The 18895-nt window shown below is 37.6% G+C and overlaps 1 protein-coding gene across 1 annotated transcript; it reads right to left on the minus strand.

The window, feature by feature from the left end:
- Positions 1 to 1660: 1660 nt before the first annotated feature.
- On the minus strand, positions 1661 to 11756 carry LOC139733050 (WW domain-binding protein 4-like). Its single transcript, XM_071643894.1, has 8 exons — positions 11684 to 11756; positions 9961 to 10033; positions 9220 to 9354; positions 8575 to 8674; positions 7200 to 7397; positions 6129 to 6208; positions 5285 to 5427; positions 1661 to 1862 (listed from the first exon to the last, which is right to left on the minus strand). Coding segments are annotated over exons 1-8 (933 nt in total). The 5' UTR covers positions 11686 to 11756.
- Positions 11757 to 18895: the final 7139 nt, after the last annotated feature.

Below are 18895 nucleotides of genomic sequence, written 5' to 3' on the forward strand. Positions count from 1 at the left end.
GAATCTCCAGATCAGAAGGCGCTTGGGTGTTAAGAGTCTCTGTGACTGTAGTAAATTATCAACAGAAACAGAGAGGCTGACTTGCTCTTCTGTAACCGCATGGCCATCTGAATCTTCAATTACCTCTGAACTGCAAACTTGTCTAACAAGAAAACTAGAGCAAGTCAACTGCTGCACAGTGAATGATATGCCTCTGCTTCCCACGAACATGGCCCTTTATTCATATTTTGATGTGGTCCATTGATTTTGATCACTTACCACGGATTGACCTTCAACTCTCTCGACACAAATTAAAACATACTTTCCAATCTATTTAAATCCATTGCACCGTATGACAGTATTATTGGACCCAGGTAATGGACTGTGAGGCCAGAAAATTTCATTTTGGTGGCCTTTGACTTTGCCTTTATGAGTTTTTAACCCATGTCATTTTAGGTGACTAGTTGATTATCTATTTCTAATCTTCTTTGATGACATTACCAGTAGAAAACCCTACCTGAAGTTGAGGCCGGAAAACAAATGTAATCAAAGTGCAGTGACTTGAGACATCCAATCACCATCATATATTCGCAAATAATCGTTGATATTTCCCAACACTGTCCACCAGTGGACATACTTATAGCTGAAGTAATGGACGGGAAATTTTAAAGACTGTACTTGTTCATAAAGATACAAATTATTAAAATTCATTATTAGTCATTACGTTTCAAGCAATATCAACACACTGATAGTTCGAGGTTTAGTCTATTTTCTTAATGCCTTTTTGGCACCTTGCTACGAAATGGCTCGGTCTATTTCCTAAAATTGCAAGCACATTCCATTCAATGTACATCTACATTCATGTACCTATGATACATCCACATCTCTGTATGTATGAATGTATAAATGTTTGTGTGTGTGTGTGTGTATGTATGTGTGTATGTATGTACCAGTATGTATGTAGTACGTATGGGTATATGTATGTATGAATGTATGTACGCATGTGCATGCAAATACTATTCACTGACCTCCACAAGAGTTTGGTAAACAAATGAGAAATAGAATGGCAGTTATGGAATGCTCTGCATGTCTTGCAGAAAACCTTGTTGGAGCTGCAAAACATGGAAGAGGATACGAAGAGTTGCACTTCAGTTATTTCTATGCGTCTCCACTCCGTAGGCCTGCTCAAAATTGGGCCACACATCACAAGCACCATAAATGGGGGTTATTAGGTCATCGCATCTTGCTCGGAAGTTGAAGCCCTCCGCTATTTGGCATCAAATGGACATGTTCACAACTGCATTGGAGATTTCTTTCTTTTTTTTTTTTTTGGTAAGTGTGAACTTGGCATACCCACCAATGAATGAGCTAGTCACTGACAAGAATGATGCGGGTAAAGTACTACAGCATTTTCAGCTTCAGTGATGCCTAACCATTACTGAGACAGCTTTCGATGCATAGACGCTTATCTGCAAACAAACAGCAGTTTTCTCCTCTCTATCTGTCGCGACAAAGTTGTAGTGACGTCTTCTTCCATTGTTCCAATTTCTTGCATTGAGCTGTTGCAAATGTAGAACCACACTCTAAAATAAATACTGTAGAATTTTTTATACAAAAAACTGCCTTACAGTCATAAACAGTTTGGGGCTGGTTTTTTAATGTTTCTGTCACGCAAAATTTGTCAAGATGTGGTGTCACGCGACCGTATCTGTCGGCCGCCTGCTTTCCGCTTCTTGAAGGCGACATTGTCGTTGCTGGTACCGATACTTCCCACTGTCTTCTCCTTGAAGGCGAGCTTCTCTCGCGGCTCATACTGGGCTGCCTGGGGGACATAGGAGCTCATGTAAGCCGGGTTGGCCTCCGGAAGCTGCAAGTCTGGCGTCCTGAAGAATATTAAGGTGAATATTTCGGCACTTAGAGGAGAATTTACTTCAAATATACATGTTGGTATAGTGAATGCAGAAATATTAGAAGTGTACATTAGTGAAGCTGGAAGAAAATTGACAGTCAGTTCAATAGTAATCAATGTTTAAAATTGTGGTCACATCTGAGTGCCATCAATGCTAGATAATAAGACTACAAAAATTTGTGGCGTAACAAATCAAGATGTAAAGAGCATTTCACAAAATTACATTTTTTTCAATGAAAAGCTCATTCCTTTGACTTGTGACGGACGTTATGTTAAAGGAAACGCAAACCCAAAGAGAAATTTAGATTGAGTGAAAACAGCAACATTAGTGGAACATATTAGCGAAAGTTTGGGGAAAATCGGACAATTGTTGCACAAAGTTATGAATTTTTAAAGTTTTGGTGTGGGAACCGCTGGATGAGGAGACTACTAGAGGTTATGATGTCATTGTAGACAACATCATAAAGAAAATATAAAAGGAATTTAAAAAAAAAAAATCATTTTTCACGAAAATTACACATTCCATCAATTTAATACTGACATGTATTAAGGGTAGTAATTATTCCCAATGTTTTCTGAAAGAAGTTAGTCAAGTGATCTTTCATTATGCTAGAAAAGTGAAAGCATGTTGAATTTTCTTTATATTTTCTTTATAATTGTTGTCCACACGTATGTCATAAGCTTAAGTAGTCTCTTCATCCAGCGGTTCCAACACCAAAACTTTAAAAATTCACAACTTTTGCATCGATTGTCCAGTTTTCCTCAAACTTTCACTAATGTGCTCTACTAATGTTGCTGCTTTCACTCGATCCACATTTCTCTTTGGGTTTGGGTTTCCTTTAAGGGCAATATAATTCCCCCTGCCTTCTAAAAGAGGTTAGTCAACTGTTCCTTTATTATGCTAAAAAAAATGAGAATATGTTGATTCTGAGAGGGTTAAAGCAGGGCTCGACATTTGCAATGACATGGTGGCCCGGGGCCACTAAAAATTGATGCAGGGCCACCAAATTTTTAAAAAGGTTATTTTTTGATGTCCCAATATGGCAGCTAAAATTCAAATTGAAATGCTGTATTTCCCTTCATTTTGGGCTCCTACATTTCTTTTTGGGGTCACCAAAATGTCAAATTCAATGATTTCAGTTGCCCAAATGGGCCAACAGAGCAAAATGTAGTGTCAAGCACTGGTTAAAGATAGATGTAAAGTCATGATGGCATCCAGACTCAGGGTGCCTTGCCTAGGTCTAAACCTGGCAAACATGGGCATACTCTTTCAATGATATATACAGAACACAAATTTGTCGTAATGTATCCGCAGCACAATCATGCAGATACTCAGGAACAGGGAAGGGCATATAACTGTGTTTACTCCTAGCAAACACAGTTGGGAAGTTACTTGGCTGGCTAGGAAGATAAGCACATGATAAGGACTGATAGTCCATTATGGTTAACCCACCCCCGGAAAAAAAGACACACAAACACACACACACACACACACACACAAAAAACCCCAGAGAATACACCTGGCAACCTCTAACACTGTTCCTATTCAAACACTGAGGACAAGTAGAATGGCCGATAAGTACTGGTACATGTTTCTCTGCACATAGATACACCTGTTGAGAGCTCTCAAGTGGAACATTAACTCTTTGTGGGCCAATTTTCATTTGTTACCAGTTCAGTGTCAATGCATCCAAAACTCCAGTGTCAGATTAATTCGGTCAAGAGAGTTGACCTAATTAACAGAAGTTGACTGCAGCATTAACTTATTACCATGGCACTCTAGCTTTACGCATAATAAATGGTGTTTTGAAATGGTGGTCACAAAAGTGTGGAGAGATGTATGAGAAAGACTGGCATGTTGGGGTAATCACCAAAATTACTGAATCGGTCACAAATACGAAACAATCCACCAACATCAATATGCAGAGACAATGATAGCATGCCTATTGCAAGGAAAACTCTCTTTGATACAAAAGAGCAAACACCTGTAGGCAAGACTATCAAAAACACCTGTAGGCAAGACTATCAAAATTTAAAAACCCAAGAACTTAACGTTACTTTCTTCTAGTCTTGCTAAAAGATGCCTAAGGGTAAATATTCTAAACAATTTTTCGTCAGGTTTACGTTGCACTACATTTATCCAATACCTACAAGTAATCTGTGAGGTCCTTTTCAAAAATTATGGGGATTTTAGAACCTCACATTGAATGGCTCTAAAAATGGAAGTGTTCATTGAGTAAGTTCATGTGTCTATAAAGGGCAGCAAGGTGGCTAAGACGGTAGAATATCTGCCTTTCAATCAAATGGCTCGGGTTCCAGCGCAGGTTATCATTCTGTCCCCTCTAGTAGAAGCAAAACACTCTGTCCCTCGGATAGGACAATAAATGGAGGTCCCGTGTGTTCAACAGAGTCACAACCTATGCATCTAAAAGACTCCGCTTCATTCATCTGTCGCAAAGAGCAGGGTGTTTAACCCAAGGAGGTTTTATACATGGAGTTCCAACTGGCTGTAATTATTCAAACACTTGTCAGATTTCTATTGATGTACAAAAGAATTCCACAGGTGCACTTGACAATGTGCCTTTGATGATCGATGTTCCAAGCTGCCGTCTTGCTGAGCAATCTGAAGATTCATTTTGAACGTTACCATAATGTTGGCCATATTTTGCTTATTTATTTATTAAATGAAATGAAATTTCACTTAATAATAAAGCATGTAAAACAAAAGTCAATTCCGTTCAGAAATTTGCACAAAAGTGTCAATCAGAGCTGTATTATGTGAAAATGTTTAAAACTGTACCATCCAGGGAATCTGGTTTTATCACTTTTCGACTTAATTTCCCCAAATGAAACTAACATGTAATAATCTTCAAGTATAATTCTTTATTGATAGATATATCAGATTAGTGCCCGCGTATGCCCAGTCGAGTAATTTTCATCTTCATTTCAGCATTTTTTCCTCAATTTCTGTTCCCGCATCCCCGTGTCTGTACCACCTAGCTTTTATAAGAAGGGATAGCGAAAAGTAATTACCATCACAAAGACATATCTTCCATTGAAAGCCGCTGGTGATTATGCAATGAAACACGAGTCAATTGTCTTTGTATCGGCGCGGCAGATCCTGTTTGGCACATGCTTCAAATATTTTTGAGCAGCGGCTTCGAACATAGATCAAAGGGAATAACTCTGTTGTTACTCCATCTCTTCAACCTCCTTGGTTTAACCTGGTGAAGTGGTCCTCCCCAAGTACCATACAACTGGACAACAAGGAGGGCCAGCGTGTGCAGCTGAATATGGGCTATCCAGAAATTTTCTCAGATGGAGAATGGAAACAAACAAACAAACACAGACACACACACACACAAACACACACACAAGAGCTCGATGATAGCTTACTCCTCTGTTTCGTTGGACACTGTTGACCATCCCCCATAGGCATCATGTCTTCTTTTTGTGGCTCTTGAGGACTCTTCACTCTTTCCTTTACTCTCCTGGCCCTCTACGCTCTTTTCATTCTTATCACCATCATCCTTTCCTCCCTGAAAATAAACAAATTTAAGTAAGTAAGTAAGTAAATAGATAGATAAAATTGATAGATTGATAGATAGATATGTAGATAAATAGATAAATAAAGAAAGAAATGAAGAAATAAAGAAATATATAAAAAAAATAGATAAAGAAAGAAAGAAAGAAATATATTTAAAAATTAAATAAATAAATAAATTGATAAACAAACAAACAAATAAATAATAGGGAAAGTGAGAAAAGATGAAGAACATCGGGGTAGAGAGTCAAAGTGAAAAAAAAAAGAAGAATCCAACAAACTGTAGAAAGAAACATTTATCCTGGCAATATTTCTGGGAAAATAAAGTGAATTTCTCATATCCTGATTAGACTAATTTATAGAATGCAACTCCCAGTACATACTTTTGTACATTGTCTTCCCTTATGAGGTCCGTTTTCTGAAAGAATACAATTTTACCACACTAGCTATGTCAAGGATCTGTCATTTCATCCCAGTGAACATGAAATTGTCTATTAAAGGGAGACATAACGTAAGTCTGTATCTTTGCAAACTTCTAAATTCTGCAATAAACATTGGGCACCTGTTCTTCTTCCATTTCCTTCCCCCCCTTTTTTTAAGTGATATAGATACTAGCAAAACATGGTTTGTAATAAGAATACTTGGCAATAATCCAAGTTGTTGCAATTGAACAAACTTTTAACAGTTGATAACTACCTTGTGGGCAGGAGCCTCATTTTCTGTCGTGGAACCACCTGTAACTGGAGTGAAATTCTCAGGTTTTTCCCACTGGGATTCTAATAACATGGAAATGAAAGGAAAATGTAGATAGTAGACATGCAAACATTTCCACCTGGCATAAGGCAAACATGTTTCACAAAGATCAGACTGTTGGATACAAAAACAAAAAGAGTCACAAGATCTAAAAACTTTCAGAACTTTAAAGCGATACCATGAAAAAAAAAATGTAAATGATTTTCATGTGTTTGTTTTCATAATTAAAAAAAAAATCACTAATGTAAATGCAGAAGTCCTTGACCTCGCGCATAAGTCGATCTAATAAGTCTAATAATCGCCTATGTTGAAGATCTTTTCAAGTCCTTTTATCTTTATATTCTATCAATTTTAATCCAAAATCAATTGAATTTTCTCTAAGTCGAAGCCATTTCTTCAGTTCAAATAGATCTGACTGAGGCAATGTTGGCTGCATTTATTTATAGTAAAATGAATGACAAAATGCAGTCTTGAATGCACCCTTGTAACTGCTGAGTGTGCGTGGCAAAGGTTTGTTTATTGTGACATCAGAACCGTGCAATGGAACAAAAACTTCGAGTCAGTCATGAGTTTAACACAGGAGTCAATGGAAGTTGGTGGCATCAGCCGGGTGATATCCATTTTTGCTCAAACAATATTGCACGGCTGACAGTGACAGCATGCAATGGAACTTTTAACTGCATGACACAAGCAATCAACCAATCAGATAGCTATATTGTGTTTAGGTGTTGCATGACACAGAATACAAAGTAAAAAGCTGTATAATAAAAGGGAAGGAGAGGACAGCAGTCTGGAGGGGTAAGAAAAAAAGAAGGTCAAGGAAAAGAACACCTTACTCTGTCAAGACAGAAATATAAAACTCACTAAGGAAAATGTTAAATGAGCTAGAAAAATGAAATGAATGCACTCCACAGCTAAAATCTCAACACATGAGAAATAACATGAGGAACAATAACAACAAAAAGGCAAGTATGAGGTCAGAGATTTAGAAACCAAACAAGGAAACCCACACACCTCCCGTCACTGTGTTCCAGTAGTAGGTGTGTCCATCTGGACTCACTGCTTCCACCCATTCTGCCTGGCTCTGCCCCATCGAGGAGGAGGCAGTGGAGGAAGTGGCTGCTGTTGCTGCCGCTGACGTAGCTGCTTGTTCCGAAGCAACTCCATCCGCTGCTGGTTGGGTGCGACTACCGGGCAGGGCAGAGGGCACATCTGAAATTCAACATTTCATCCACTTTTAATTAAATACCATTTGAAAGCAAGAAATTATTAATCAGAGGGTTGAAGACATGGGGTATGAGTTTTCTTTCAATTTGTCTCTGTCCGTATGAATGAAAGTTGAAAAATTGCAACTGCTAAACTAGATTTTTAACAAACATGTCTGTGAAAAAGGAACCAGCAGGAATCGAACACGTCATCAACTGCTTTCTGGCTTACCCCATATCTTTACCCCTTTGCTTAATAATCTCTTGCTTTCATTTAATACGCCACTAGCATCATTTTCCACTCGACTGGAACAAATAAAGTAGTATTTGTTGGTTTGTGCATAAGAAAGTGCATGGAAATCATGTCTCTGGGTTACAAATGATAAACTTTAAAGGGGATGGCTAGTAACTGATCAGTGTCGATCACCCCGACACTGTACAGGCATGCTAACCTGGAAACATTGAACTGCACATTACTTGAATATGAGACCATTCTGAAGCAAATAATTTTCACACAACAATAGATATATAATGTTGTGTACTCTTAAATGAATCCCACAAGGATTGGAACAATCATCCCCCAGCATTCCCACTGATTCCCACTAATCAGTTACTAGCCATCCCCTTTAAGCTCCTCTCCTAAAATCCATTATTGCTGCAGTTTTTCAATAAACAATAATTTCATACAAAATGCAAAATCCTACTTGACAGCTTTCTTGAAAACTGGCAAAGGGCAAATGGAATGCGAAGGTATGGGCATATGTTGAGGAAGGATGATGACAATGTTTTGAGGTAAGTGCTAGAGTTTAAAGTGAATGAGCTACAAAGTGAGGACATGGATGAGATCGGTGGAGGAGGAGCTTGGGAAGGTTGAATTGAGAAAGAAGGACACCCCAAATGAGGCCAGAATGTTGGTGCAGAATCTACTTAGCCAGTTTAAAAGATAAAGACAGTACATGTGGTTGTGTGAACAGACTTACACCTTATAGAATCAGTCTTTCTATCACTGTGGTGAGATCTCATTTACTTTCTGTAAGATTTGAATTAAACAGTGTTTAATATCCAATCATCAATGAATAGCCTAAAACACAGTGAAAAAAAAAGGATAAAAAACATCTACAAGTGAAAATGGAGCCTAAACACCTCTGCTGCTGTAGGTGTGATTGAGACAACCTGTAACTTACCCTGGGCTTCGCGTACTTTCTTCTGAACAAGAGCCACCTTGTACTCTGGGACTAAGTTAGGGTTTTGGGCAACATCCTTCTTGAAAGCTTTCATGGCCCCCTGTCAGTAGGAAAGAAAAAAAAAACGACAAAAGAGGAAAAAGTCAAATGAAAACCTTGTATAAATTTCACATATTGCTTTCACAAACCACAAATATTTGAACAAGATTTCATAATCAGCTACCTTATTCTGATTTTGTGCTGTTCTTCACTAAATTTCCTCCATTGTATCAACTGCTGGTGAGAAAAACCATTAGCGTCCTGTGAGTGTTTCTGCCTTGTTGTCTCGGCACACATATCGCTGTTCTGATTTTGCAGACATACAGTGATACTGTTCAATTGCTACTCAGGGAACTAGAGGGAGACAGAAGGGAAAAACAACAACAATTGGTGGAAATGGAGAGAGGGTCTGTAATGGAGAGTTCAACACCCGCAGTGCAATGCCAGCCCATCTAGTCACTCAGTCAACCACCATTGTTTTGATTAAAGTTAGGCTGCTTGAACTTACAACTGCAAGAACAGTTAAATCACTAACCACCAGTTCCTACTTGTCATTCTTAGTAGAAATTGGAATGTTGATTGTAGATCAGCGATCACCATACCTACCTCTTCCATTTGCTTGAGGAAGCCGCTGAGCTCTTGCTGGGTTTCATGCTGCTTCTGGCCCTTCTTCCTCAACTCAGCAATCTTCTTGGCTACATTTTCTTGGTGACGTTTACCTCTCTCATGGAACTCAATACTCTAATTGCAGGAGATGCAAAAAAAATATTAAAAAATAAAATCAGTGTTGCTGTACAGAATATCATTGAATGTAGTCATCTTATAAACAGCAGGACATAACTGGGGCAAAAAGATAAAAGAATAAAGGATTATATTAATATTTTCATTAGAGATAAAAGCCAACATCACTGATATTCAAGGAGAGACACTGGTGATAACGCTATCAGCAAGAAAAATAAAGATCGATGGGTGCATAGTCAGCAAGCACCACATAATCATTCTAAGACACAAGCTTCAACAGCATCCCGTCACTCTTGAAACCTACCGGTGTGTCACATGTTATCTCCTTAATCAGGTAGTAATAGTATCTTATCACATTAAATTGTCTATTGCATCTGGATTGAATTCTAAAATGCAATTATTAATTGGCTCACAGTGACAAAAACAGTTCTGACGAGTTATTGCATCACAGCTGCAACATTTTGAGGGAGTTTAGTTCATGTGAAGGTTTGCCACACCTTTTGTCAGGGACATTCCTGATATTTCTGATTTTATTATCATCTTTGACACACATAAAATGACCAGCTGAAAAAAAAAAATGTGTGAGAAAGAAATCCTTTTACTTACAGACTTGTTATCAGCAAACCAGCATTGACAAAAGTCACAAAATTTCCTTGGATTAGATTTCCAATAATCAGCCCTGTGACAAAAAGAAAAAACACAACAAAACAAAACACAATGTAAACACAATGTAAACACAATGAACAATCCAGTTATCAAAAACAAACACCCCTGACTTAGCAAATGCCCAAACTTTTCTGGTTCAGAATTAGATCACATTGAACATCTTTATGAGCTGGTACAATCCATATCTCACGGGAATGTTACTGCGACCAGCCCCATACGCATAGCATAATGGGGCTGTGGACTGTAGCATTCAGGATCGTGACTAGGTATTATCGCGCCCAAATATCAACTTGAAATCGAAAAATTCATTCAATTTGAAGACTTACCAGTGAAGTTGAAGCATTGACAATAGGGTTCGTGCAACGTTTGGTCCTGTCAATAGCCCCTTCTGTTCGAATTGATGACTTAATGTGACTCGGTCGAGAGAAACCTGGGAGAGCCACACTGAATTGACGGCCAGCGCATGCGCACAAATTTCTAATCCATTGACTGGATAAGATGTCTGTGTGCGCATGCGCTGGCCGTCAATTCAGTGTAGCTTTCCCAGGTTTCTCTCGACCGAGTCACATTAAGTCATCAATTCGAACAGAAAGGGACTATTGACAGGACCAAACGTTGCACGAACCCTATTGTCAATACTTCAACTTCACTGGTGAGTCTTCAAATTGAATGAATTTTTCAATTCAAAGTTGATATTTGGGCGCGATAATACCTAATCACGATCCTGAATGCTACAGTCCGCAGCCCCATTACGCTATGCGTATGGGGCTGCTGGTCGCAGTTAGCGGGAATGGGCCAATGACTGAGCAGTGCAGCAAATAACGTCTGCTCAAGCCAGTGGTTTGTTTGTTACCTCCTTTTTGCCTGGTTTTCCTATGGTTTTCTTCTCTCTTTTTTTGTCTGTCTGTCTGTCTCTCTCTCTCTTTGTGAATACACTAGAATCTACAGCAAGTGCTGATAGCAACATAACCATATTAAAACGTGATATGAAACTGCAGGCAGTGCTACCAATCAGTCATTGGTGATAAGAACAAACCTAGAACTTGGAAGTCAAATTCAGAAATGGCCGTTCAAGGGAATCAAAGTTAAATTTTAAAGCTTTTAAGTTTTAAAAGTTTACGTAAATTTAGACTGATCGAGTCTAGATAAACACAAGCCACCCATAATTCAACCACAATGCTGTCCAAAATTTTACCATGTAGAAACCTATGTGCTTTTGCGCACAGTCAAACCTTTGGCACAGTCAACAGGACTTGGCTTCATCAGGAGGTCGAATCTTGGTGCGGGTGCCGATAAACTACTCTTGGTAGATCTAGTAACAACTAGAATCTAGAAATTCCTTCCTTCATATAGATCTAGACCGGTCTAGATCTCTCTACGTACTCTAGAGCTCTAGATGAGCAGCAAATTTTCAACCAATGAATTCTCATTACACTTGCACGACCCCCGAAGGCCGAAGTTCTCAAAAACATAGAAACTCGAAATCCAACTTACACATATTTAAGCATATGGGACAATGTAAATTTCAAGTGACCATCGAAGGAGCATTATCCTAAACATTTACATGGTAGATATACCAGCTGCGACCAGCTATCAACCAAGCAGAATATCTTTACGGATGCCTACCATGTAATCAAATAAAACTGATGAGAAATCGACTCACATTTCGATGTCAAATGAGCAATTCCACAAGTCTGAGAGTTTCACAGGATGCAGGACGGTGAACGCCACCGACCACCGACAAGGGGACTGGTTTCTTCCACAGAGTTCTGTGGTTTCTTCTGTTCTTTCAGAAAATCAAGAACGACACCCTCTACGGTCGTCCTTAGATTTGAGAGCGGAAGGTGTCGTGATCAAAGAGTATGATAGATAAGCTATAGCGCTCTTCTCTCTCACTGAAGCTTTGGTTTGCTGTCTATGGAAGAAGGATCCCGGGGAAGGATTTGACAGATCGAAGAAGAAGACTTTGACTTTTCAAAATGGTGCATTGAAATACCATAAGACAAACACACACAAAAGAAGAAGAAGAAGAAGAAGAAGAAGAAGAAGAAGAAGAAGAAGAAGAAGAAGAAGAAAATTAAAAAAGAGAGAGGAAGAAGTAAGAAGTATTGAGATCGAAGAGAAATAGGAAGAAGAAGTAAGAAAAAGGAAGGAAAGTGAATAAGTCAACATTTCCAACGGTAAATCCTTTTTATACCACAGTATTAACAATTGCAATATTTCAAATACAATGTACCATGATATATCGAGCAACACTTGTGCAAGTTGGATGTGAAGAAGTAGGTCCAACTCTCCCTCTTATTTTTTATTCATTATTATTTTTTTTTATATTTTTTTTTGCCAACAGATTGGTCGATATGTGGAATTCAGTCTCTTCCAGAAGTTGTGGTCTCGGCGTGCTCTGTTAATGACGAAAGTATGATGTCCTTGGTCTCAAGCAGTTTTCACCCTTTCCTGCTCCCATGCGTACGTCCCATGGATTTTCAGAATTTTAGCATGCATGTTTGAATGAGATTATCCCAGGCTATATTGATTAGAAGGATCAAGAGATGCCCAGGATACGAGGACCCTGATTGATGAACACGCTCTTCTTACCTACAGCAACGTTCTGGAAAAGCGAATGTAGCGAAGCAATAAGTTCTATATGATAACGGCGAACCTTTCAAGTCGTACTCGTGCGTGGTGCTATATCTATCCTTCCTCGATCCTCACACGACCTCACTGCAGTATGCGCTGATTAAGCCAATATATGTAATTATATATATATATATATATATATATATATATATATGCTATATCTATCCTTCCTCGATCCTCACACGACCTCACTGCAGTATGCGCTGATTAAGCCAATATATGTAATTATATATATATATATATATATATATATATATATATATATATATATATATATATATACAGTTGTATATATATATGAGCACATATCAAAATGTAATATGGTCAAAAGGGTAAGTATTCTTAACCCATCTCCGCCGGTCAACAGGATAATCCATAGCAGAAATGGCTTGGATGATGACATCATTTATAGAGTTTATTATAGCCTTTGAACTCTGAACTGATATCCCACAGTCCTTTGCATCACTTCCTGTTACTGATATTTTCATTTGGCTTGATATTCACTTTTGAGGTTTACAGCATGCAGGCTGCTGACAGAATAGGTCTATAACATGGGCATTTCCACAGTAAAAGGGTACTTTTCAGGGATGTTGCTTTATTTTCCGTTTCCAATGTGCATTACCCTCCCCCTCCCCCAATACAAAATGATCTTGGAAAACACTTTAATGACAGATAACTTTGCATTAAAATTGCTGCAAACAATTAGGAATCTATTAGAATTTATGCCAAAATGAAAAAGAAAAAAATTGGGTGAACGCATGTAACGCTGGACAGAAATCTATGTACTAACATGAAAAATTATGAAGGTCAAATTACGAATGCTCATTGAAACTGTCTTGTTTTTTTAGTTGAATGGCCGAATATTCAAGAGAAAAGACAATAACAGCTCTAAAATTCTACTGTACTATGTTTTACCGTTTCTAGACGTAGTGGTGAACGCATGTAACATGGACAGACCAACTTAAGTGTCGCATTTCGGTCACCACTAAGTCTTCGTATAGTAAGACACAATGTTCAATGGAATTGTAGAACTGATATTATCTTCTTTCATCAAAATTAGTCGATTTTTGCACTCTCGCAAACAATACCTACTCGTCATCTAAGCATAAACACATACCACACAAAATATGATAACGAATGATTCGGGATTAATCATTATTTCAAAGCATGTATGATAATATTTCGTTAATTGCTTTTTTTAATGAATGACAGTTTTCTGTGCATGAACTTTTTTTTTTACTGAATATGTATGCAGTGATGAAATAAATAAACTTCATTCAGATTACCTGCACAATAATTATATTCCCATGAATGCGAAACAGCGATATCATTAACAAATTAACTCCATGTTTATACGATGAATTGCACGATCGTATACTATTTCACTTCGTTTCCTCTTGTCTGATTGCATCATAAAATTGTGTAATGCATAACATAATGTTCAAAATATTCTTTTGTCTCGGAATTGGACGAATAGAATCACTGATTATGCCTTAAAAACATCATATTGTAGTCATGTGCAATATCATTTTTTTTAACATCATATGCCGTGCATCTTCATCCAACAATGCCTGTTAATGATTAATATTGGCAAACATTATTATCACGAGACAATCCGTTCTGGAGTGCTTGTCTGGCCAAAAAAAAAATTCCAGAATTGCGCAGCAACTAATATAATATGGCAATGCGCAAGTCCCGCTTTGACAACATGTCACAACATGACACATGTCACAACATGACACTATATACGACCAAGGTGGTGACGCGAGGGGATACAGTCTATACAGGTGAAGGTTTCAGAGGCAATAAGTCAGGGATATTCAGGATATACATATACATGTGTATATATATATATATATATATATATATATATATATATATATATATAAATCCAAACTGATGTATTTAAAGGACAATTCTCCCTAAAAATGATACTTAGTGTCGGTGTATTTGGTGAATGAAAATAAAAGAATGAAAAGGAGTAGGCCCTACTTACTGACTTATAGAACACTTAATGAAAGTTCGGGATATTTGAACAATCATTTCAAAAGTTCTGGTTTTGGGTTATGGTTTTTGGTGAATTACTAATCACTAATTATCTCTCTATTCTTTTAGCGTCTTTGTTCTCCTATTCTTCTTTTTTTTTGGGGGGGGGGGTCACTTCTAGGTGCCATTCGGTTAGACTTTGGTTTGATAATAAACGATATTGTTTACTGAGACCCTTGAGACGTTGATAACACTCCCTGTGAGACATTTTTTTTTGGCATTACGATTAATGTTGTTAATGGTAATCAAAGAAGCTACTTATCTCACAATTAAGGTCATCGTTATTGTGTCATGCAGAGGCACACGCACGGCAAACATAATTATAAAGCAAACATAACACCAAGGTTCGCCCGAAATGTCAAAATATGAGAATAGAACCAATTCGGTCTTGTCGGAATGCAAACCTTAACACGGAAGATTGGATTATTCATGTTATTTGTTATCTTTCATGGCGAGAAACAGCTGCAGGGCATATTTTTAATATAGATTGTTCAAAATTATTGAATAGATAGGAAAATAGCTACAAATGAATTCGTCAACATTATTATGGTGTAGATTTATAAATCATCGTCAATGACTGGCAGAGGAGAAAATTAGAACGTTTGATTCATTATTGTGGGGCTTTATAAAAAAAAAAGAAGCATTTATTGTGTAAATACCGGATAGTTATGGTCACGTTAAACAAATCTCATTGATAGAATCTCTCATCACAACCTTTATACTTTGATGAATACAAATATGTATGCCATATTGGATTCATCAGTATAAAAAAGTTGACATTAATGCTGCTCTTTAATCATAGGAAGTCATGAAAGTATTTGAAGCGTCTTAATATTTGACTTGAACAAACGTTTACCACAATATGAAAATGTCAGTAGTTGTAAACACTCTTGACACATGTCATATGCCTCATGATCACTTTTTATATAGGCCTATACGAAAACTGAGCAAGGAGATAATCCCGAGTGTCACGTACGCCCTTTGTATAAGCAAGTTTCATATTCCAAGTCATGACAATTGCCTAAAGTCATAACAGACAAAACCAACAACTTAGTACAAATCCAAGGGGACTCACGACCATAAGGTTTATATAGGAGGGCAAACAATGTTAATGTGTCAACAACAGAAGAATTTGCTCTACGAGCCGGAGAGCGATCAGTCTCGAAGTTTATACCTCCGTGACGTTTACACCATGTTACATGTGGCCACGGACGGCGGCCCCGTTCATGCCGAAACGTAGTGCGCCGCGGATAGTCTCATTCGTTTCAGTCCTCGCTCCGGTGAACATGTAGCTATCAGACGGAGTTCTTACAGCGTCTGGTCAGGCTAGACTATACAATATTTTCCGTCGCGTCCCACTACGGACCGCCTCAAAGTTTTGTTACGGCCTGTTATGTGCTGTCGCGCTTTGTTGCATTCACCCCGTTCTATTACGGCCTACAAGGTTTCTCATTAGCACCGGGACCGCCATGGCAACGTAACTTTTTTTTTCGGTTTAAAAAATCTGACACGGCATGCACGGCATTGTGTTGTCTCACGTCCATCCCGTTTTGTCCACGGTGGCCTGAAACGTGACTACCGGGAACATGGTGTAAACGCAGCATAGGGAATTGCAGAAGAATGTTTACATAGGTATTATAGCATTAATGTCTACACTGTTCTTTAGTGACATTATCATTTCCGCTCTTTCTACGTATGTGGAGTAGAGCTTCTTTCTTTCTTTTTGTTTTCTTGTTAGCAATAATCATGCAGTCGTAATGATGAAGGAACAGATCATATAGGCGCATTGTAAAATGGTATAGATGGTTTTTATTTCAAAAATATTTCATTGAATATTGATAAACATGAAGATTTCTAAACACATTAAAAAAACAACATATTATTATCACAAAAATCCCCCTATACAAACCACTGTGCAAAGATACTTTGCTTATCTGAATTGTCGAGGAAAAAGATAAAGCCAATCAATTACTGTGGACGATTTGCTGAAAATTATAAAATAAGTCTAAGATCAACAATTTCGAAATGCATGTTCGGAGTAAAACCTCAATCAAATGAAGCAATCACTACTATAACGATTATGTTGCGAACAATTCAATTTACCAATGTGACGAAAGACAGCCAGAAAACTTGGTAAACGTATGAAAAATGCTATGATCCTACATGGTGCAGGAAATGATGCCTTTATAAACGCAGCAAACAACCTTTTTACAAACATAATTATAAAGTAATTTCCTTCATAATCAACAACAGAGTCATTCTTGCCATTGGATGTCCAACTATAATACTCAATTTCCAATGTCTGATGATCAACAACGCGCAATGTGTGCTTACACCTTACAGCGCCTTACATGAACTAGACATATACGATATGATTACTTATATATATGTACAATATTATACAGGTCCAAACATATACGCATAATTTTTGTAAGGTACTTGGGACGGAGATACTGATGATGTGCGTTTTATTTATTTGCATACTAACGCAACACCATGCAATGTCTTTTTCTAACTTTTTACATCTCGTAAATGTGCCATGTGCCATGCAGATATCGTATTTTCAAACCAAAGAAAGAAAGAAAAAAGGAACACATTAAATGTGTTCCTTTGTGGAAAGGCGAAAATGCAATATCTGCCACGGACAGCGAAACTAATACTCTAAAAACTACCTCGCAATGTACAATAATACAGGCAAAGCGGTATACTTTTGAATTAAATCTTACGCCATCTTTTACTGCATGTCTTAAAATATAAAATGTGATTTATACCTATTGAAGTTTGATCCCGCAGAAGGGTAAAATGCTATGAATAAACCATCAATGGAATAGCTATTTACCGTGGCAAAATATTGCTGACATATAACCTCAGCTCTGTCGGTGAATTCTTAATAAATCAATTCGTCAGACTGATTACACCCACCGTCAGTCTATCAACCTTTGGGTTTTAATGAACAGTGATAGTAGTGTTTAACTATAACACACACACACACACACACACACACACACACACACACACACACACACACACACACAATCACAATCACAAATAGAGACAAGGCATTTTTCTTAGACTTTTTGTAAATAGCTATACTTAGTACTTTGGCAATGCTGTAGCAAGTGACATATTTTTGACGTAAGACCGTAACGACAATAGTACTTCGTGTGGACAGAAGACTATGACCTTCTAACATGTCTAAAAGGCACCAAAAGAAAAATGGCGCTGTGGTTGAATTATACGTAATCATCACATCTAATGAAGGGAATGATGCATCTAGCAATTTCAGCAAACTGAGAGAACTAGCATGTCTAAAGTTATTATCTATTTTTACCTAAGAATACAAATTGTATCTATGAGAAAACCTTCAGAACGGAGTTAAATGAATACTTTCATCTAATACAAGAAGTACTGTCATTGCAGTTCCATAAAATGTTATCTGTAATCTATTGGAAAAAGATCTTTGGGCCTGTGTCAATCTCTCAAACATAACAGATGTCATTGAGCCCGTCTTATTCATTGCTTATTTTTTATTTGCTCACGAGATCAGAGGAAATCGAATTCCATTTCATCATGGATGTTGAATTCGCTCGTGGAAAGAATAAGGATTAACAACCAAGGAACTAATATGAAATAACGTCGCAACTTATATCCAGTCTTGTCTTATATCATGTATATACACTTATATCTATATGTACTGTGCAAACAGCTGCACGAGGGTGAGGAATGTGCCGTATGTCCCCCCCCCCCCAAAAAAAAAGAAATACAATGGGACCCTCCGCAATAACCCTAAAGATAGTGAATTAATCCAAATACAATTTCAGCATACGAAACTATAATTCATTGCCCATATCTTACAGAAACCCCATTTGATTTGCTTCATAGGTCAAAGAGAAATTAGGATTTTTGTAGAGGATGTCAGGAATTTATTCCCTCCAAATTCTGTCTATTGTGTTCACACACAAGAGCATCCAAGATAGTGCTAAACTTGGAAGAATCAGACTCATGACATGCTTTACAACAATCCACATTTCTCTGTGACCGCTTAACTGAATTGAATGTGTGGTGGTTTTTTTTTTCAAAATAGAGCTAATGTGTTACATTTTAAGACCCCTGAAGTATGGCATTTAGACAGATTAATCACATTGGGAACTATCAGTGTGAAAATCTGATTGTAATTGTTTTGGGACATACA

This window comes from Diadema antillarum, unplaced genomic scaffold (genome assembly GCF_040938485.1).
Source record: "Diadema antillarum isolate AM-2024a unplaced genomic scaffold, OU_Dant_1.0 seq00000460_RagTag, whole genome shotgun sequence".
In the NCBI taxonomy this organism is placed as follows: Eukaryota; Metazoa; Echinodermata; class Echinoidea; order Diadematoida; family Diadematidae; genus Diadema; species Diadema antillarum.